General features: G+C 50.5%; 1 protein-coding gene across 1 annotated transcript; it reads left to right on the top strand.

The window, feature by feature from the left end:
* Positions 1 to 8,044: 8,044 nt before the first annotated feature.
* On the top strand, positions 8,045 to 16,428 carry LOC309811919 (apolipoprotein L3-like; the record flags this gene model as incomplete). The annotated part of the gene is made up of 4 exons (XM_082635295.1): positions 8,045 to 8,210; positions 10,809 to 10,923; positions 15,335 to 15,771; positions 16,075 to 16,428. The coding sequence occupies 4 exons, from the start codon at positions 8,045 to 8,047 to the stop codon at positions 16,392 to 16,394; spliced, it is 1,038 nt and encodes a 345-aa protein (XP_082491421.1). The 3' UTR covers positions 16,395 to 16,428.
* Between the last annotated feature and the right edge of the window lie 651 nt (positions 16,429 to 17,079).

The following is a 17,079-nucleotide window of genomic DNA, read 5'->3' as shown; positions in this document are numbered from 1 at the left end:
GAGAGGGGCCTAAGTTCACCCCTCAGCCACTCTATCCATGACCCTCCTGCTCCTTTCGATCAAGTCTCTAGACTTGGCCCTGATGACAGGAACAGCACCAGTGCCTCTGGGTCCTAGTGACCCACACGAGGAGGCCCAGCCTTGGTGGTCAAGGCCATTTGGATGGATGCAAAGTTTGTGGGAAGGGCTGAGAGCACGTTGCTCTTTTCTCCCCTGGCTTATTTACATTTGACAACAGATCGCTTCTCTCCAAATGGAAGACATTTACAGGAAGGCCAGTGACCTGGCAACTCAGGAAAGTCTACAACAGAAAGCCAGTCCTGTTTCCTGTTTGGTTCCTGAGCAAAGAGCCACGGTGGATGGAGGGCTGAGCGTGTGTGTCAGGTGCTGTGTTGGCAACGTCCACATGTTTCCTGTTTAATCTCCCATCAGCTCTAAGAAGTGTTGGCTCCATTTTACAGGTAAAGAAATGGAGAAGAAAAGGCCCCACAGCCTGTAAGTGGTGCAGCTGGACTGCTGGTGGACTTTTCTGCTTGGCCCCAAGCAGAAGTAGCTGGAGTGGGCCTTCTGTCCTAGGAAACGTCCCTGGGGCATCGTGGCCAGCTCCTCCCGGCTTCTGAGGGAGGGACAGAGGAGGATGGGTGTTATCCTTTGAGGACCACACACACTGTAAGTCTGGTCTTACAGTCACCTGTAACATATGCCAGGTATATAATGTGATTTTGCAGATAAGGAATCCGAGGGGAGGGGAGAGGCCGGAGCTTTCTTCCACCATATCAGGGGAGGGCCAAAGATTCAAACCAAGGTTGACATTTGACATTGGACACTTGCAAACACTGCTCCTTGCTTAAAGTTATTTTTTGTCATTGTTTTCTGTAAACGTCCTTCCTCCTGATTCTTCTCCCTTTCACTAGCATGACTTTAGCCAAACAAAACCACTGTGAGATGCAGAACTGGATTAAACATCCATATGAGCTGTAGCCAGGTTGACATAAACGTCCTCTGATGAGAATGCAGAATGGTCACCGAACATTAGTGACCTCCATAAAGACAGGCTCATGGTAGAGCAACTCGACGGGGGCTGTAGACTCAAATCGAGGTGAGGATTAAGCATCTCTTCACTCCAGGGTCATAAGCTGAGACCACCCCATTTGGAGACCCTAAAGATCTAGTGACTATAAAATCGGCCTCAATGTGACCCCCAACATCACAAGAGAAATCCCCCAGGATGGCTACAGCTCCAGAGTCGAGGCCTTGGCTAAAAGCTTTGGTCCACAGCAATTTCAGCCCATGGTGATGGCGATGCCAACTCAGGGAGGAAGTAACCAGAAAATTGCTTAGGAAGGTGTCTGGCAGACGTCACCAGCGTCACCTGGTGGAGCCTGGAAAGGTCAGAGGCACAGGGCCACGGCCCCCACGAGCCCTGCCCACCCCATCTCTCCATACCCGTGGGGAGGTGCGAATGGCTCCCACATGCTGGACAGCAGGAGGTGTGTGTCCAGAACTGCGACCCACCTGCCCATTGTCCTTTTCTATAGGGACAGTGAGAGTGGATAGGGAGCTTTAGACTGAGCATGTGACCATGGGGGCTTTTGGGTCCTCCGAGTGGCTGGCAGAGACGGGCACCAGGCGCAGAGCACAGGGGATCACACTCCACGCAGACAGCACCTGGTAACCTCAGGGGAACTGGTCTCGGCCACTGGCTGCCAGGCCGCCAGCATCATCCACTGGACAATCCTACTGGTCTTTCCTCGGTGGGAAAATTAGGCCCTGAGGGAGTTAACAGTTGTCGGCCTCTGGAAGGTTTAGAACTAAGTATAAAGATGACCAATAAAATCAAGCCCACTCTTTTAATATTTTTATGTTGAAATCAAGACAAGTGTGTTTCATTTTAACGTACGTATTGTCAACTACAAATTGGCACCTGCCATTTGCACTTGCCATCTGCCTCTACAAGGTTTAAATCATGAGCCGCTGCAGCTGCTGACTTGCAACCCCCCCTGAAAGGAGCTCAGGGTGGAGATCAGGAATGAGGCCCTCTGTGCTCTGGGAAAAACTGGCAGAACAGGTCTTCAGATAGTTAGATATTTTCAGGAGAAGATTTTATGAGCCCAATCCTTGCATCTCCTTGAATCTAGAAAATCACTAAAATCCTTCATGGTGACGTCTGCGCCTCGTGACTAGCAGAAACCATGAGACTGGCAGAAACCTTCTGCAAAAAATATGTGCTCGATTGCATGTATTCCCTCTTCACTAAAATCACATATATACTGACCTTCCCCCCGCCTCTTTGGAGCAGTTTCTCAGAGCTCTCTGAAATGCTGTCTCCTGGGCTGCAGTCCTCATTTCGCCCCAGATGAAACTTAACTCACAGGTCTCACGTTGCGCCTTTTCTTCAGCCGACAGTATAATGTTTAAGAGAATTGGTCACATTCTCAGAGCTAACAACAGATTTTGGATCCTAATTTAAAACAGGTAATTGAGTAATTGATTTGGATTAGACATTTGAAGTTGAAAGGCACTCTGCTAAGTGTCAACACTAAGTACTTTGCAAACAACCTTTACCCGGAGAGAGGAAATAGCCTCAAGTTCAGCAGATCCCAAAACAGGAGGGGCAAGGAGTGGCATGTGAGAGTGGAGGGGGGGCTGTGATGGAGAGGGGGCTGTGAGAGCCACACCACCAGGCATCCTGGGGCATGTGCCAGGGGGCACCACCAACCTCTATCCTCCTGGCAGCCAGGCAACCAAGGAGATCCTGGTCTGGTCTCACTGTTGTGCTAAAATATGGCCTTAAAAATAACAGCATCTAGCCACTGTGGAAAACAGTATGAGTATGACGGTGCCTCAGAAACTTAAATGTAGAATTACCACGTGATCGGCCATTCCACTTCCGGCTATAGACCAAAACTAATTGAAAGCAGAGTCTAGAAGACATATTGGTACACCCCTGTTCATAGCAACATTATTCACAATAGCCCAAAGGTGAAGCCACCCAAGCTTCCATCACTGGATGATAGGATTAGGAAAATGTGCTGTATACCTACAATGGAATAGTACTGACATTAAAAAAGGACATTCGGACATGTGCTATAACATGATGAAATTTGAGGACATTATCCTAAGTGAAATAAGCCAGTCACAAAAAGATAAGCACCATATGATTCTGCTTATATGAGGCACCTAGAGAAGTCAAATTCACCGAGACAGAAAGTAAAATGCTGGTTGCCAGGGGCTGTGGGAGGGGGAAGGGGAGTTAAAGTTTAATGAGTTTAGAGTTTTCGTTTTGCAAGATGTAAAACGTTCTGCGATTTGGATGGTTATGCTGTTTGCACAACAATGTGAATGCACTTAATGCCATTGAACTGTACACTTATAAATGTTTAAATGGTAAATTTTATGTTTTGTATATTTTATTCCAATTAAACATTAAAAATAAAACATCCTTGGGACTTCCCTGGTGGAGCAGTGGTTGAGAATCTGCCTGCCAATGCAGGGGACACGGGTTCGAGCCCTGGTCCGGGAAGATCCCACATGCCGCGGAGCAGCTAAGCCTGTGCGACACAATTACTGAGCCTGCGCTCTAGAGCCCGTGAGCCACAACTACTGAGCCCGTGTGCTGCAACTACTGAAGCCCGCGTGCCCTGGAGCCCATGCTCCACAACAAGAGAAGCCACCACAATGAGAAACCCGTGCACCACAAGGAAGAGTAGCCTCCCACTCTCCGCAACTAGAGAAAGCCCGTGTGCAGCCAAAAATAAATTTATTTTTTTTAAAATGTATATATATATATCATGGCTGGAGTAAGGAGACATGAGGAAATACAGGTGTTCCCTGCTACCTGAATGTAAAGTGTTCCTACGAAACCTTTAGCAAACCAAGATGCCATAGATGCAGATGTAGGCCTTTCATCAAAGTTTACTGGCCGAGGATGATATTTTGGAAAGCAAGGGATGCCTGTAAACAGAAACATTCAGAAATCTGACAGCACTACCTATCAGAAAGAACTTTTCATCGAGATAGACTAGGAAAAAAAGTGGAATTACTCGACCGCAGGTGAAACAGGGGCTGTGTTGAGTCATCGAGAAGCTGGTTGTTTCACGTCCCAGTAATGGTTCCACACCTCGTATTTTAGCCAGGCTGTGCCCGGGAGGGCAGAGGGTGCCCCGGAGGCCCTAGAGCAGGAGGTGCAGCAGAGAATAGACAAGGTCCCTGACAGTGTCTCAGAGCTGAAGAAACTCCACACAAATAGAACCACGACCAGGAAAGTGCAACATTCCAGGAGATCCTGGAGAGGAATTGGGGGAAGGAAGCAGCGGCAGGAGGCTTTGGAGCTGGGCCTCCAAGAACAGGTAACCTTTCACCTGGTGAAGCAGGTGGGGAAAGGCACTGCAGGGGGAGGAACAGTCTGAGCAAATGCCCGGAGGCTGGGGGGGAATCAGAGGCCAGGGAGCTGGGAGTCCTCCAGGCACCTGGACCAGGTCCAGGGAGGCAGGGAGTGGTGAGGAAGACCGGAGCTGGAGCAGTAGGAGGGCCTGGGGGCTGGGCTAAGGACTCTGAACTTGATCCTGTCTTAACCCCTCCTTTCCCTGACCAAGGAGGATGCCCTGCAGCTACATGGAGGGAGGTGCTTGGTGAGAATCTCTGTCCCCTCACAGGGAGAGGAGAGTGTGTCTGGCTATGCAGTTGGGTGGGGACAGGCTTCTCCCACCAACAACTATTCCGGGAAGTTATGGACCAGAGGCTAACAGAGGAGGACGCCCCGTAGAGTAATCCAGCAGGGGGGAGCACCGTCCAGCACCCACACCCTGCTGAGGCTGCACACGAGGGTCAGGGCCAGGCCGAGAGTGGCAGAGAAGGAGGAGGTCGAGGGCGCAGCCCCAGTTACAGGTGTTTGGAGTCATCCAGGATCCAGCCTCTCTGCCCGAGCCCTCCTCCGCCCCCTCCTTGCCTCCCGGTCTCTGTGTTTCATGATTTCAATTGGCTGCCCTGGCTCCCGGGCTCGGGCAGCTTCGAGGCAGGGAAGGAGGCAGGGGACGAGCCAGCTCTCCTCTCCCACCTGTCCCTTACAGCAGGGAGCCTCCAGGACGCCCTCTGCTGAGTTCTTCTGTGCCTTGTTAGCCAGGACTGGGTCATACAGTCACCCCTCGCCGCAGAGGGGCCCAGCAACACATACCTGATGTCCAGGCCCTGAGACGAGAGGCAGAAGGGTCGAGGGGGGAGGCGAGTGGCTTTGGAGGAGATGGAAGTGCATGAGAGCAGGTGGGCAGGAAAGCATCCAAGGACGCAGGAACACTGTGTTGTTAAGATCAGGTCTGAGAACAAAGCACAGGAGCTGGAAATGGACCAGCCGGGGAGTGAGCAGAGCAAGGGTGGCTTGGAAAGAGAAAGGAACCTACTTTAGGCATCCTCACCCTCGCCGCCGGGGCTGCCTGCGTGTATCCTCTCCGTCCACACTGTCAGCGCCTGCAGCCTCGGGCACACTCCCCTAGTGGACAAGCTGTCTGTGACTCTTCCTGAGGGAGGACCCTGGGCGTCGCAGAAAGAAGGTGTTAGAAAGAAAGATTCTAGGATTGGGGCTCAGGTCAGGCCATTTGGGGGAGGCTCTAAGGAAATGGGGCCTCTGTGGATTGGGTGCTGCAGAGAATGGGGGGCAGTTCACGCTGAAGGTGTCTCAGTAAATCCATCTATGGAGAGGGGAGACCAGAGTGAGGATAAAGGTATAATCGGTAAAGAAGGACAGTCATGCTTTGCAGCCAAGGGAGGGAGAGTTGTGTTGGCGGCAGCACAGTGACGAGTGTTTGCTGTCGCATTTCCTCCTGCTCTCAGGGTACCGCGGTCTGAGGTTGTGTGCTCTGAGAGTCTTTACATCCAACAGGAGAACAGCATCGCCCTGTTGTGATACCAGGCCAGCCTGGGATGTCCATGGATGTTCTATTTTTCTTTCTCAATCCTATATAAACAGTCCCATAAATAAACAGAAGGGAATATCCCCATAGACTTTGGCTCCTCTTCTTATTAAATTCAATTAACAATATAATATTTCCCATTATACTCACTCTTTTTTGGAGCATAGCTACATTTTTTTTTTTTTTTTTTTTTTTTTTTGCGGTACGTGGGCCTCTCACTGTTGTGGCCTCTCCCGTTGCGGAGCACAGGCTCCAGACGCGCAGGCTCAGCGGCCATGGCTCACGGGCCCAGCTGCCCCGCGGCATGTGGGATCTTCCCGGACCGGGGCACGAACCCGTGTCCCCTGCATCGGCAGGCGGACTCTCAACCACTGCGCCACCAGGGAAGCCCCCTTTTTTGACCTTTATATCTCCCTCTTTGGACACACTTTATCTAAACTCTTCTCATTTGAATATTATTATGAACTCATGGCCTTTCACTGACTCAGCCTGGCCTAAATACATGATCATAGTAATCATTATTATTGTTATTTTTATTATTATTATTATTACTACTATATGTAAGTCATTAGGCCTTACCTGTGGTGCCCCTTCTAAACACTGCTCTGAACATCTTCAAGAGCATCCTTGCCTTTGGAGTAGCAGATATGCCGGCCTGCAGAACTCACTTCCCCTGCAAGGAGTCTTGCTTCCCTTGAGTGGACAGAAGCCCATGGGAGCCTATGTGGGTGGGCAAGATGTTGCTGGAAAATGTATCTGTTTAAGGTTACAGTTCACTCCGATTATTCTGCTTTACCCCTGTCATCATCCCTACCTTTCTTAGAGAGACTTGGTTTTATAAACACGAATGTTTCTGCTGCGCTGACAGTTGTCACATCAGGACACATCAGGCTCATTTCTCGTTGGCACTTGATCCAGCTGCTCCCATCACCTTTAAGGTGGTGGGTTACTAACTACTATAAGGGACTTCTGCTGTCCTAGAGTTAAAACAACCCAAAATAATAAGTGCATATCTTTAAAACAAATCGGTTCACACAGTAGGTTCTGCTCAGCCCTTCCCAGGGAAAACCACTTTAATCTTTTGCTTTTTCTTTAGGCAGTTAATCAATGTGTTAAAATGATTTCTTACATTGGGAGAGAGAATAGTGTGAGAGTGTGCACTGGAGACAGGAACCTGGACTTGAATTCTGGCTCTGCCACTAGCTGAGTGCTTTGAGTAAATTACTTAACCTCTCTGAGCTCCAGTTTCCTTGCTTCCAGGGTTATTGTGAGAACTAAAAGTGAGTGAATGCATACCAGGCACTTAGAATAGTGCCTGATGCAAAGAGTCATCAACCACAGTAGCTAATAAACATTAGGTACTCCATTTTTCTTTGTCTTGATTGAAAATTTTTGATATTATTTATTTACTTCCTTCCAGGAAAGATAATAATTTCACTTACTTTTATAGTTCTTCTTATACGGCTCCCCACCTTCTCCTAATACCGTTACATCACTAGGGCCGAACAAAGTTTCAGGAGCCCTGCACGTCATAGACACTGTATCGTTATTAATTATTACCCATTAGCAAACACTAGTGTTCCCAGCCTCACGTAATTTCCAGAGTATTCCCTTCTTATCTTTTTTTCTGTATTTGGTTTTATTGCTTCACTTCTATAACTTTGCAGATGTCTGATTAGCTTCTCCTTGTGCCGCAACAGGAGAGTAGGACTCTGACTGGGCTTGGAGGCAGCTGACGAGAGATGAGTAACTTTCCTTAACTAGCGGCCAGCAGAGCCCAGGAGACAGAGAACCTCTCTGGGTTAAGTCCACTGTGGCACTGGTGGCCGTCCCAGGGAAACCCACCAGAGAACTCGCCCCTCGCTGTTCCCTGCAGCCACTGCTCACTCACGATCAAGCCCACAGTCTGTTTTCTCTTTCCCAAGGGTGAAGCGACACCTCCTTCCAGCCTGACACAGGCGGGCGGGCTGAAGGGAAGACTCTGGGACCCCAGCTGCTGCCACCATGAGCACAGTAACCTTCTGCTCCTTAGGTAGTCAGCTGCTTCTTCTCTGGCTGGTTCCTACTTGTGACCTAGAACTGAGGGTGGTGCCTCCAGGCTGAGTTAACCAACAGAGGAATCAAGAACCAAGAACGGGATGGATAAGCATCCGCGAGCCCCCAAGAGGGGCCAAGAGGAGCTCCCCAAACCCAGGGGTCTGTCCCCACAGCCTCCTTCCCGGCCCCCCCCTCAGGGAGCCAGGACCAAGATGCTCACTTCCTCACCCCCTAGCCCTGCACCGCCATCCAGCAAGTGCCTCAAAAGTGAGGACAGGACAGCCCATGGGGGGCGGGGGGCAGCAGATGAGAATCCCCGAGGCTGGGTGGGGCGGGGAGAGGAGGTCCGCCAGCACCCCTGGAGGCTTCTCCTGGCCTCTCCCTTTGTCCCAGCAGCCCCTGCTCCCAGACCCTGGGGCGTTACCACAGAGGCTGTTGCCTTCAGCTCTCGCCCTGCTGCCAGCCCAGCCGCTCTGGGAGGCTCAGTGGACCCTGAACTGAGCCCCAGCCTGGCCTTTGCCACCTCCCACCTGTGTGACCTGGAGCACCTTACCTGACCTCACCTGTAAAATGAGAATAATATTTCCCTATGTTGTTTAGAGGTTCAAATATAATGTGTGTTCGTGGCGTGGGCCAATGCCTGCCACACAGCAGGTCCTGCCTAAGTGTGGTTGCTGTCCCCTCTACCTGGAATTTGTTAGTTTCAAGTTGAAACCTCCCCTCCCCCAGACTTCTCACCCCCCCAACCCCCAACTGCCCGCAGCTCTGTCAGGGTACCTGCTTACCAGGTGTAACTGCCTCAGGCAGGTACTGGTTCTATGGATCTCAATAACCCTGCAGAGACGTGGGTGCTCAGTTATTTCCCCCGCCCACCCCCATCCAATCAATGCACAGATTTAGTGCTGTGGGTTCCCTCCACATAAGCCCTGGGTTCCTTTCTCCCTCAGTGAAGGGGGAAAGAGGAAAACCTAAACAATCACCACACCCCCACAGGAGCACTGCGTTTCCTTGAGTTTCGTTTCCTCAGGATTGCTTCTCCCCCATCACTGCGTTGCTGAGCGACCAAACCACATCCTCCCTGGGGCCGCCCTCGCCCTGGAGAGCAAATTAGTCAAGCTGAAGGATAAGGGAGGGGAGAACAGATTAGAAGCCAGGAGCCGCCATCCCAGCAGACTGGGATCCTTGAGGGAGGGCTGGGCTGGTGAATTCCTGAGGATCAACTCTCCTCCGGAACAAGGTGACCTCCTGTTTATCAACAGTTCAGCTTGGGTCCAATGGAGCCAGTGGGGAACTGGGTCCTGGGACCAGCCTGGAGGAGAGAGAGGTGATGGGGATTGATCATAGGATCAGAACCAGGGGTCCCACCCCTCCCCCACCTGAGGAATCGCCCTCCGCTGCCCAGCCTGGAGTGTCTGTGATTAGCAGGAGGAATCCTCTCCCTCCCATGGTAGTTTTACACAGTGGCGTGTGGTCTGAAACTTTTTTTTTTTTTTTTTTTTTGTGGTATGCGGGCCTCTCACTGCTGTGGCCTCTCCCGTTGCGGAGCACAGGCTCCGGACACGCAGGCTCAGCGGCCATGGCTCACGGGCCCAGCCGCTCCACGGCATGTGGGATCTTCCGGGACCGGGGCACGAACCCGTGTCCCCTGCATCGGCAGGCGGACTCTCAACCACTGCGCCACCAGGGAAGCCCTGAAACTTTTTTTTTAATTGAGGTAACATCGGGTTATAACATTGTATAAGTTTCGTGTATACAACATTATATTTCTACTTCTGTGTACACTACAGACATTAGTTGCAAAGAAGCCCCATAGTATACTACAGAGTAGAAGGAAGAAATCACAGTTTTTTGAATACAAGGAGGCTTCAAAGAATTGTCTTGATGGTTGGCCTTGGATTCAACCTCTGACCTTTCTGCTTGCGGGCATTGGGTGGTCCCTTATCCTGTCTGAGTCTCACTTTCTTCTTCTGTGATATAAGAATAATGCCTCTTCGTGTGGATATAGAGGAAACCCATTTTACATCAAGTCCCAGCCCACACATATACACACACTAGTCGCCAGTCTCTTATCAGCAATTCTATCACCTCCAAATTTCTGAAACACACACACGTTTTTGGTAACTCATCTGGGCAGTAATGTTGCCCTGTACGGACCTGAGACTATTTATAGTCATTACAGTCTTTTTCCCATTTAATGTGAATATTTGTTTCACTGCCAAAACATGAAAACATTCATTTATTGGGTGCTTTTCAGGCTCTGCTGGAAATGGTAACTAATAAACCATATGTGCCCTGTCTTCATTCTCTTTCTAAAGGTTTAAAACTTTAGATTCCTAAAGACATCTAAATCCCAGGAGTAGATAATTAGTTCTGGAGGCTGGAAGTCCAAGATCAAAGAACTGGCGGGGTTGGGTTCTGGTGAGACCTCTCCTCCTGGCTTGCAAATCACAACTGCCTTCTAGCTCTGTCCTCACATGGCCTGTCCTCTGTAAGGAGGGTGGGGAGTGGGGAGGGAGAGAGAGAGAGAGAAAGAGAGAGAGAGAGAGACTCTGGTGTCTCTTCTCTTCTAATAAGGACAGGACGCTTATTGGATTAGGGCCCCACACCTATGACCTCATTTCACCGTAATTACCTCCTTAAAGGCCCTATCTTCAAATACAGTCACCTACCTGGGGGGGTCAGGGCTTCAACCTATGGATTCAATGGTGGGAGAGAAACAGTTCCATCCATAACAGCAGGTAACTCCACCAACAGTACCCCAGGTGACGGCTGCTCAGGAAGATGAATTTTAACCCCTTTACACTCAATACCATTTCTGTTCCACCACAAATTCTTCTCATCTTATTCCCTTTTCTTTTCATCTAGAGAGCTTTTTTGAGGACGTCATTGAGTGTCTCTGGGACGTAATGAGCAGAGAGGAACTGCTACTCCTGCTGACTAAAGTCCTGAAGAGAATTGAGACTAAGGCTGCTTTCTCCAGGTAACCTGCATGGATGCACCAGGAATGTCACCCACATCCCCCTGCCCCAGGCTCGTTTCCTCCTGGCAGACACACCTCCTCCAGGCAGGATCCTATGGTTGGGGTCAAGGATGTTCCTTCTCAAGTTTCCATTGGGAATGTTTCCTCCTTTTCAGTGAACAGCCTCAGGTTGGGAAGAGATGAAACCTGCAAGGAAGGGGCATGTTATGACCTTGCACAAGTTACTGAACTACTCTCTGCCTTAGTTTCTTCATCTGTTCAGTTTTATTGTGAGGAAACTGAGATCATGCATGCAAAGTGCTTCACATGATGGCTGAACATAGTATGTGCTCAATTAATGTTAACTTTATTTTATTTTCAGTTTTTATGATGTCCTTTTTTAATGCTTATAGAGTACTTAAAGATAGTGTTAATGTCTCATAAGTCAATTGTTCAGGGAATCGTTTCTGTAGAATTTCAGCTTTGGGAGCTGAAGGTGGAGCTGGAGCTTCTTCCTTAAGTCTTAGGGGAGATATGCTGTTCTTTTCTGATTTACAAAAGCAGGGTAATAAATAGACTGCAAAGGCTCTTCTTTTTAGGAGGTTATTTTCAGTCTCACTTGTTATTGATATAAGCACAAGAATTAAAAGAAAGTACAGAAGAGATGATGTGAGTTCAGGTTTCTGCAGCCCAAAACAACCAAAACCAAAGCTGAGATCCATGCAGACCCAGTTTTCTTCAGTGGCCAAAGAATGGAGAAGTGGGAACTTAATTCGCAGGTCAGCTTCTCACCCACATGGTGAGAGGGATTTGATTGTAAAGAGTAAAGACAGAGGGAAGAGGAGTGAGGCTCATGACAGGGAGGTAGAGCGTTCATCTACCAGGGAAGGGGTCAGGCTCTCCTGGAAACAGGGTGCCATGCCCTTCTGATCCTTTCTTGGTCTGCATCTTCCGGTCATGGTCATCCGTAGGTGTGTCATCTAGTAGCTAATGTAGTAAAATCAGCCTAGAATGAGACTGAGGGTCTGGTGAGGTCAGATACCTTGCCACCTTGGTTCCCGCTGGTTCTATCCGGTTTTGGTTTGTCTCTTCCTATAGCTTCCTCCGTTTTTCTCCGGACCCTGTGACTCCAACAGGTTCACCTCCAAATGGAAAAATCCTTTCCCTACGTGAATAAAGGTGGCTATTGAGGTCCAGAGTATTCTATTTCAGGGAACCTGAGGATCCAATACCTCAGGTGTTGGATGTCCAACATCCAACACTGCGCCACCACTATTTAGACAGCTGCTTTGAAAAACAGTGTCTAAAGGGAATTTCCTGGTGGTTTAGTGGTTAGGATTCGGAGCTTTCACTGCTGTGGCCCAGGTTCCTAGGAGCCAAGGGTCTTCTTCCTGTAGATGAGAACCGAGTAGGACTTCCTTTGGGACAAGTCAGAAAATCCTGACACCATCAGTTTGTGTTCCTGGGGATTCTGGCTAGAGCCCTTTTTTTTTTTTTTTTCGGTACGCGGGGCTCTCACCGTTGTGGCCTCTGCTGTTGCGAAGCACAGGCTCCGGACGCGCAGGCTCAGCGGCCATGGCTCACGGGCCCAGCCGCTCCGCGGCATGTGGGATCTTCCCGGACCAGGGAACGAACCCGTGTCCCCTGCATCAGCAGGCGGACCCTCAACCACTGCGCCACCAGGGAAGCCCCTGGCTGGAGCCCTTTTAATCTCCATCTTAGGAACTGTACCAACACTGCAGGATCCTGCTGGCCCATAAGGCAGAGAGGCTGGAGTGGAATTGGATGCAGCTGGGTTGGATCCTGGCTCTATCCCTGCCCAGCTCTGGGGCTCTGAGCTTAAGACTTGGAGTCTCAGATTTGTCATGTGTCCAATGGGAATAGCAATTCAATCTGATGGATTGTGGTGATGGCCTTAGAGTGAACTGCAGGGTCACAGATGGGGAACCAAGTGCAATCATCTCGTCCAAAGGCCCAGGGAGGCCTGGACCAGGGTCAGACCCAGGGGTCAGGATGGGGCAGAGGGGTCCAGGTTGGAGGACTGGTAGGAAGGCTTGGGCAGCAGAGCCAGGACTAGAGTGAGGCGAGTGGGTCCCTAGGACACAAAACTGGAGGGGCTGTGACCCTAGCAGAGGTCCTATGAGTGGCAGAGGGGAATTTCTTCCCTCCCTGACTTGATCCCCTCATGCTGAGCATAGAGGACCCTGGGTGACTGTGTCCTCCACACCCTGCCTGGGACCTGGGGTTCTCCACTGCCATCTGGGACCCTCTTCCCATCTACATAGAGTAGCCCTGACCAGTGGGAAGGCCGTGTGGCTTAGTGAGACCTCCAGCATCACAACGAGTGGCTGCCAATTTTGTGTGATTTGAGGGACTCTGACGAGGCTTCACAAGTCCCCACCAAAGAGGAAAAGTCTTCCTCCACCAGCTTGTGCAAATGCAGGTCTCTTCAGGCTTAGCAGTGTATATGGATGTTTCTTAAAGTCTCTTGAATCTTTGAGAGGTTCCATAAAGTTGCACATGGCCTTGGTGTGCAGGCATGTGAAGTTGTCACCAGCTAAGGTATGAGTTAAGCTGGTGACCCCTGAGAAGTCGGGGGTGCTGGGTGATGGGTCAGGAATCAGTGAGGCGGGCTGGAGAGTCCAAGGGGAAGCAGGGTTAATAGCAGATCACCTGCTTCCCAGTCAACTGGGGAAGTGGATGGACCTAGTGACCTTCAGCTGGGAAGACCAAGGGCATCAGGCTTGGAAGACAGCAGATGCCAGGCAAAATGATCGTTAAGTTTCCTTCTAGCTCTGATTTTAGGTTTAAAAAACCTCTAAGTACGCAGAATTAGCCAGTCTGCAGAGGCTGAGGGCACGGTCCCCAGGACTGTCCTTACATTTGACCCCAATGACAAATTTGGGAGATCCCCAAAGCTACCACCAGGTATGAGAATTCCCTAGAAGGAGGCACAGAACTCCCTGAAAACTGTCACGACCCCAGTTACGGTTTATTACAGGGAAGGATGCCGGTTCTCATCAGCCACAGGGCAGAGTCTGGGCGGGTTTCACACAGGAAGCTTCCATTGTCCTCAGGACGTGTCCCTGTCCTGGATTCAGTGTGTGGCAGGGCACACAGAGCGCTGCCCGCCAGGGGCATTCACCTGTTTAAAGAAATATATTCTGACTCTTGTTAAAACGATAAGGAAGGCTCTCTGTAGGACGATCGTGATAGGTGTGAAGACCATCGCAGCAGAGGAGGCAGATGGGTGCGAGACCGAATACAGCAAAGATGATGGGGATTTGTAGCCAATGATCAGAGTGAGGGGCGTGGGATGGAAAATCACTGAGAGGAGACATCGAGGGCAGGGGGATTCTTGTTGAAATTTGCTAACAGGATTCTTGCTAAAAGCAAGTAAAGGATGTATGCATCAAAGGTGGGAGATGAGGAGTTTGATCAGATATCAAACATGATAAGATCTAAACAGTGGGAAGGCTTCTCAGTAAACTGACTTGGACGAATTTTTGCTGAGACTGGGCAATACAGGCCGTCAAGGACAGGACACCAAAGGCGGAGGTTGAGGCCTTTCGGAGAAGAGGGCTCAGAAGAGCCTGACTAAGACTTGACCAAGGAGAGAACCTTTTCCAACAGGACCCTCAGCGTATGGAGTTTTATTTGGGCTCAGTCACTTGCTGCCCGCACAGCTGACCTGTTGTCTCCTGCCCGCCCGGAGGTCAGACTGATGCCCTAGTGTCCAGCTCCTCCAGAGGTCAGATGTGATACCACGTGACCCAGGGGCCCCATCACATGTCACCCTGTTAGACTGTCCAGTGGCCAAAGGCCCAGGCTGATGAGGACTCTCCTATCAGCCAGAATATTCTAGGGGCTCAGGGACGACTTCCCAGTAGCCAAGGGCAAAGAGCAGGTTGACTCCTCACTACACACTAAGGTTTCTCTGAATGAAGGTTTTTCTGCTCCAATCCCACTTCTCTGTGCTTCTCTGTGCAGTTCCCACTCTGCCTACTCTTTGGAAGTGATTGTGTTGACCTGCCTCTGAAGCGTCTTTATCAAACACCATGTTTTTTTTGGCCTTGCCATGTATGTTGTGGCATCCTACTTCCCCAACCAGGGATCGAACCTGTGCCCCCTGCAGTGGGAGCGCAGAGTCCTAACCACTGGGCCATTAGGGAATTCCCTCAAATACCTATCTTAAGTTAAAAGTATCCTATGATGACTTTTGCTTAGTTATTCCACGATTGAATAAGTATATGGAACATCTACAAGATACAAAAATTTGTGTTTAATGTTGAAAGAGAAAAATTTACATTTGTGAAATCCTTTTCTATTTGATTTATAACAAAACCTCTGTGATTTACAGAATAGATCTTGTTGAGCCTATTTTATGGACAAGCAAACTGTCTTTCTAATCACTTGACCTTCATTGTTACAGGGAAGACTCAGAGGCACTGTATCAATATCTGAGTGAGCTGAAAACAGACTTGGCCGTGGAGCACCAAGTCACGCTCCAAAAAGACCAGCTGGACAGGAAGAGGTTTTTGAACAGGTTTCCTTGGGTAAAATGGGAGCTAGAGGAGCTCATAGGAAAGCTCCACGCACTCGCAGACAAGGTTGACAAGGTCCACAGGGACTGCACCATCTCCAACATTGTGGCCAACTCCACTGGCGCTGTGTCTGGTGTCCTGACCAACCTTGGCCTGGCTTTGGCACCCATGATAGCGGGGGCGAGTCTGGCACTCTCGGCCACTGCGTTAGGGCTGGGAGCAGCAGTTGCTGTGACCAGTGTGTCCACCAGCATCGTGGAACTCATCAGCACGTTGTCAGCAAAACCCGAAGTCAGTCGCCTGATGTCAACTGGCGTTCCTGGAGGTACTTAAGATCAGCCCCAAACTGTTAGCACAACAAAGAAATTCACAGAAGCTGTGCAACGCATTGAAATGAATATCCGTGCCATGGAGACAGTCAAAAGCAACCCTGGGGCTTCCCTGGTGGCGCAGTGGTTGAGAGTCCGCCTGCCGATGCAGGGGACGCGGATTCGTGCCCCGGTACAGGAAGATCCCACATGCCGTGCAGCGGCTGGGCCCGTGAGCCATGGCTGCTGAGCCTGCGCGTCTGGAGCCTGTGCTCCGCAATGGGAGAGGCCACAACGGTGAGAGGCCCACGTACCGGAAAAAAAAAAAAAAAAAAGCAACCCTGGCTTAGCAGCCGATGCAAACGTCTTCATCAGCAGTGGAATAATCTCAGTCCAAAGCAGCCAGCAGGAAGAGGTTACTTTCAAAGGCACGGCTCTGGCAATGACCAAAGGAGCCCGGATTGTGGGTGCGGGCACTGCAGGTGTCTCCCTTCTGATGGAAGTGGCCTTCCTGGTGAAAGAGGCAAAGCACTTGCATGAGGGGGCAAAGGCGGAGTCGGCTGAAAGGCTGACGCAGCAGGCCCGGGAGCTGGAGGAGGAGTTGGAGGTGCTCACTCGCATCTATGAGCGTCTGCAGTAGGGCTGGACTCCGCCACGCCCCGAGCTGTGCAGGGACCAGGGACACGTGCGGGGCCAAGGCGCAGAGGCGCCTTGTTAGAGGGAAAAGGAAGGCAGATAACATAGATGTAGCTAGGTGTTAGGAATTTGGCATTTCTATAGCTGAGCACAGCAGGGGAGGGATAAATGCAGGTGGCAGATGGGGGGAGAGAAGGAAGGAGCGTGGAGCCTGGACGAAGGGAGGAAGGGGGCCTAGAGAGTGAGGGGAGGAGAGAAGCCACTTATTTTGGACTAAAGTAGACACTGGGGGCAGAATAAAGGGAGAGGGAGGGGGAACTAGCAACAAGAGGCCAGGAATATGAAAGGGTTGAATGTGGGAAAAAGCCAAAGAGTTAGGATGGCTGGGATCCAGGAGAAGTAGCAGGGGCTCCTCTCTCACCCCTCCCCAGGGTTTGATGTCTCTGGTGGTGGTCTCTAGCCCTACTTTTCCAGTATCAACTCACCTTTGATTCCAGCAGGTTTATTTTAATTAGGCAGTGATTTCTTTTTGTTTGTTTGTTTGTTTGTTTTGCAGGCCTCTCACTGTTGTGGCCCCTCCCGTTGCGGAGCACAGGCTCCAGCTCAGTGGCCATGGCTCACGGGCCCAGCCGCTCCACGGCATGTGGGATCTTCCTGGACCGGGGCACGAACCCGTGTCCCCTGCATCG

This window comes from Mesoplodon mirus (genome assembly GCF_964341445.2).
Source record: "Mesoplodon mirus genome assembly, chromosome: 11".
Lineage (NCBI taxonomy): Eukaryota > Metazoa > Chordata > Mammalia > Artiodactyla > Ziphiidae > Mesoplodon > Mesoplodon mirus.
Note: the sequence above shows the minus strand (reverse complement) of the source record. Positions and strands in the feature narration are given on the sequence as shown.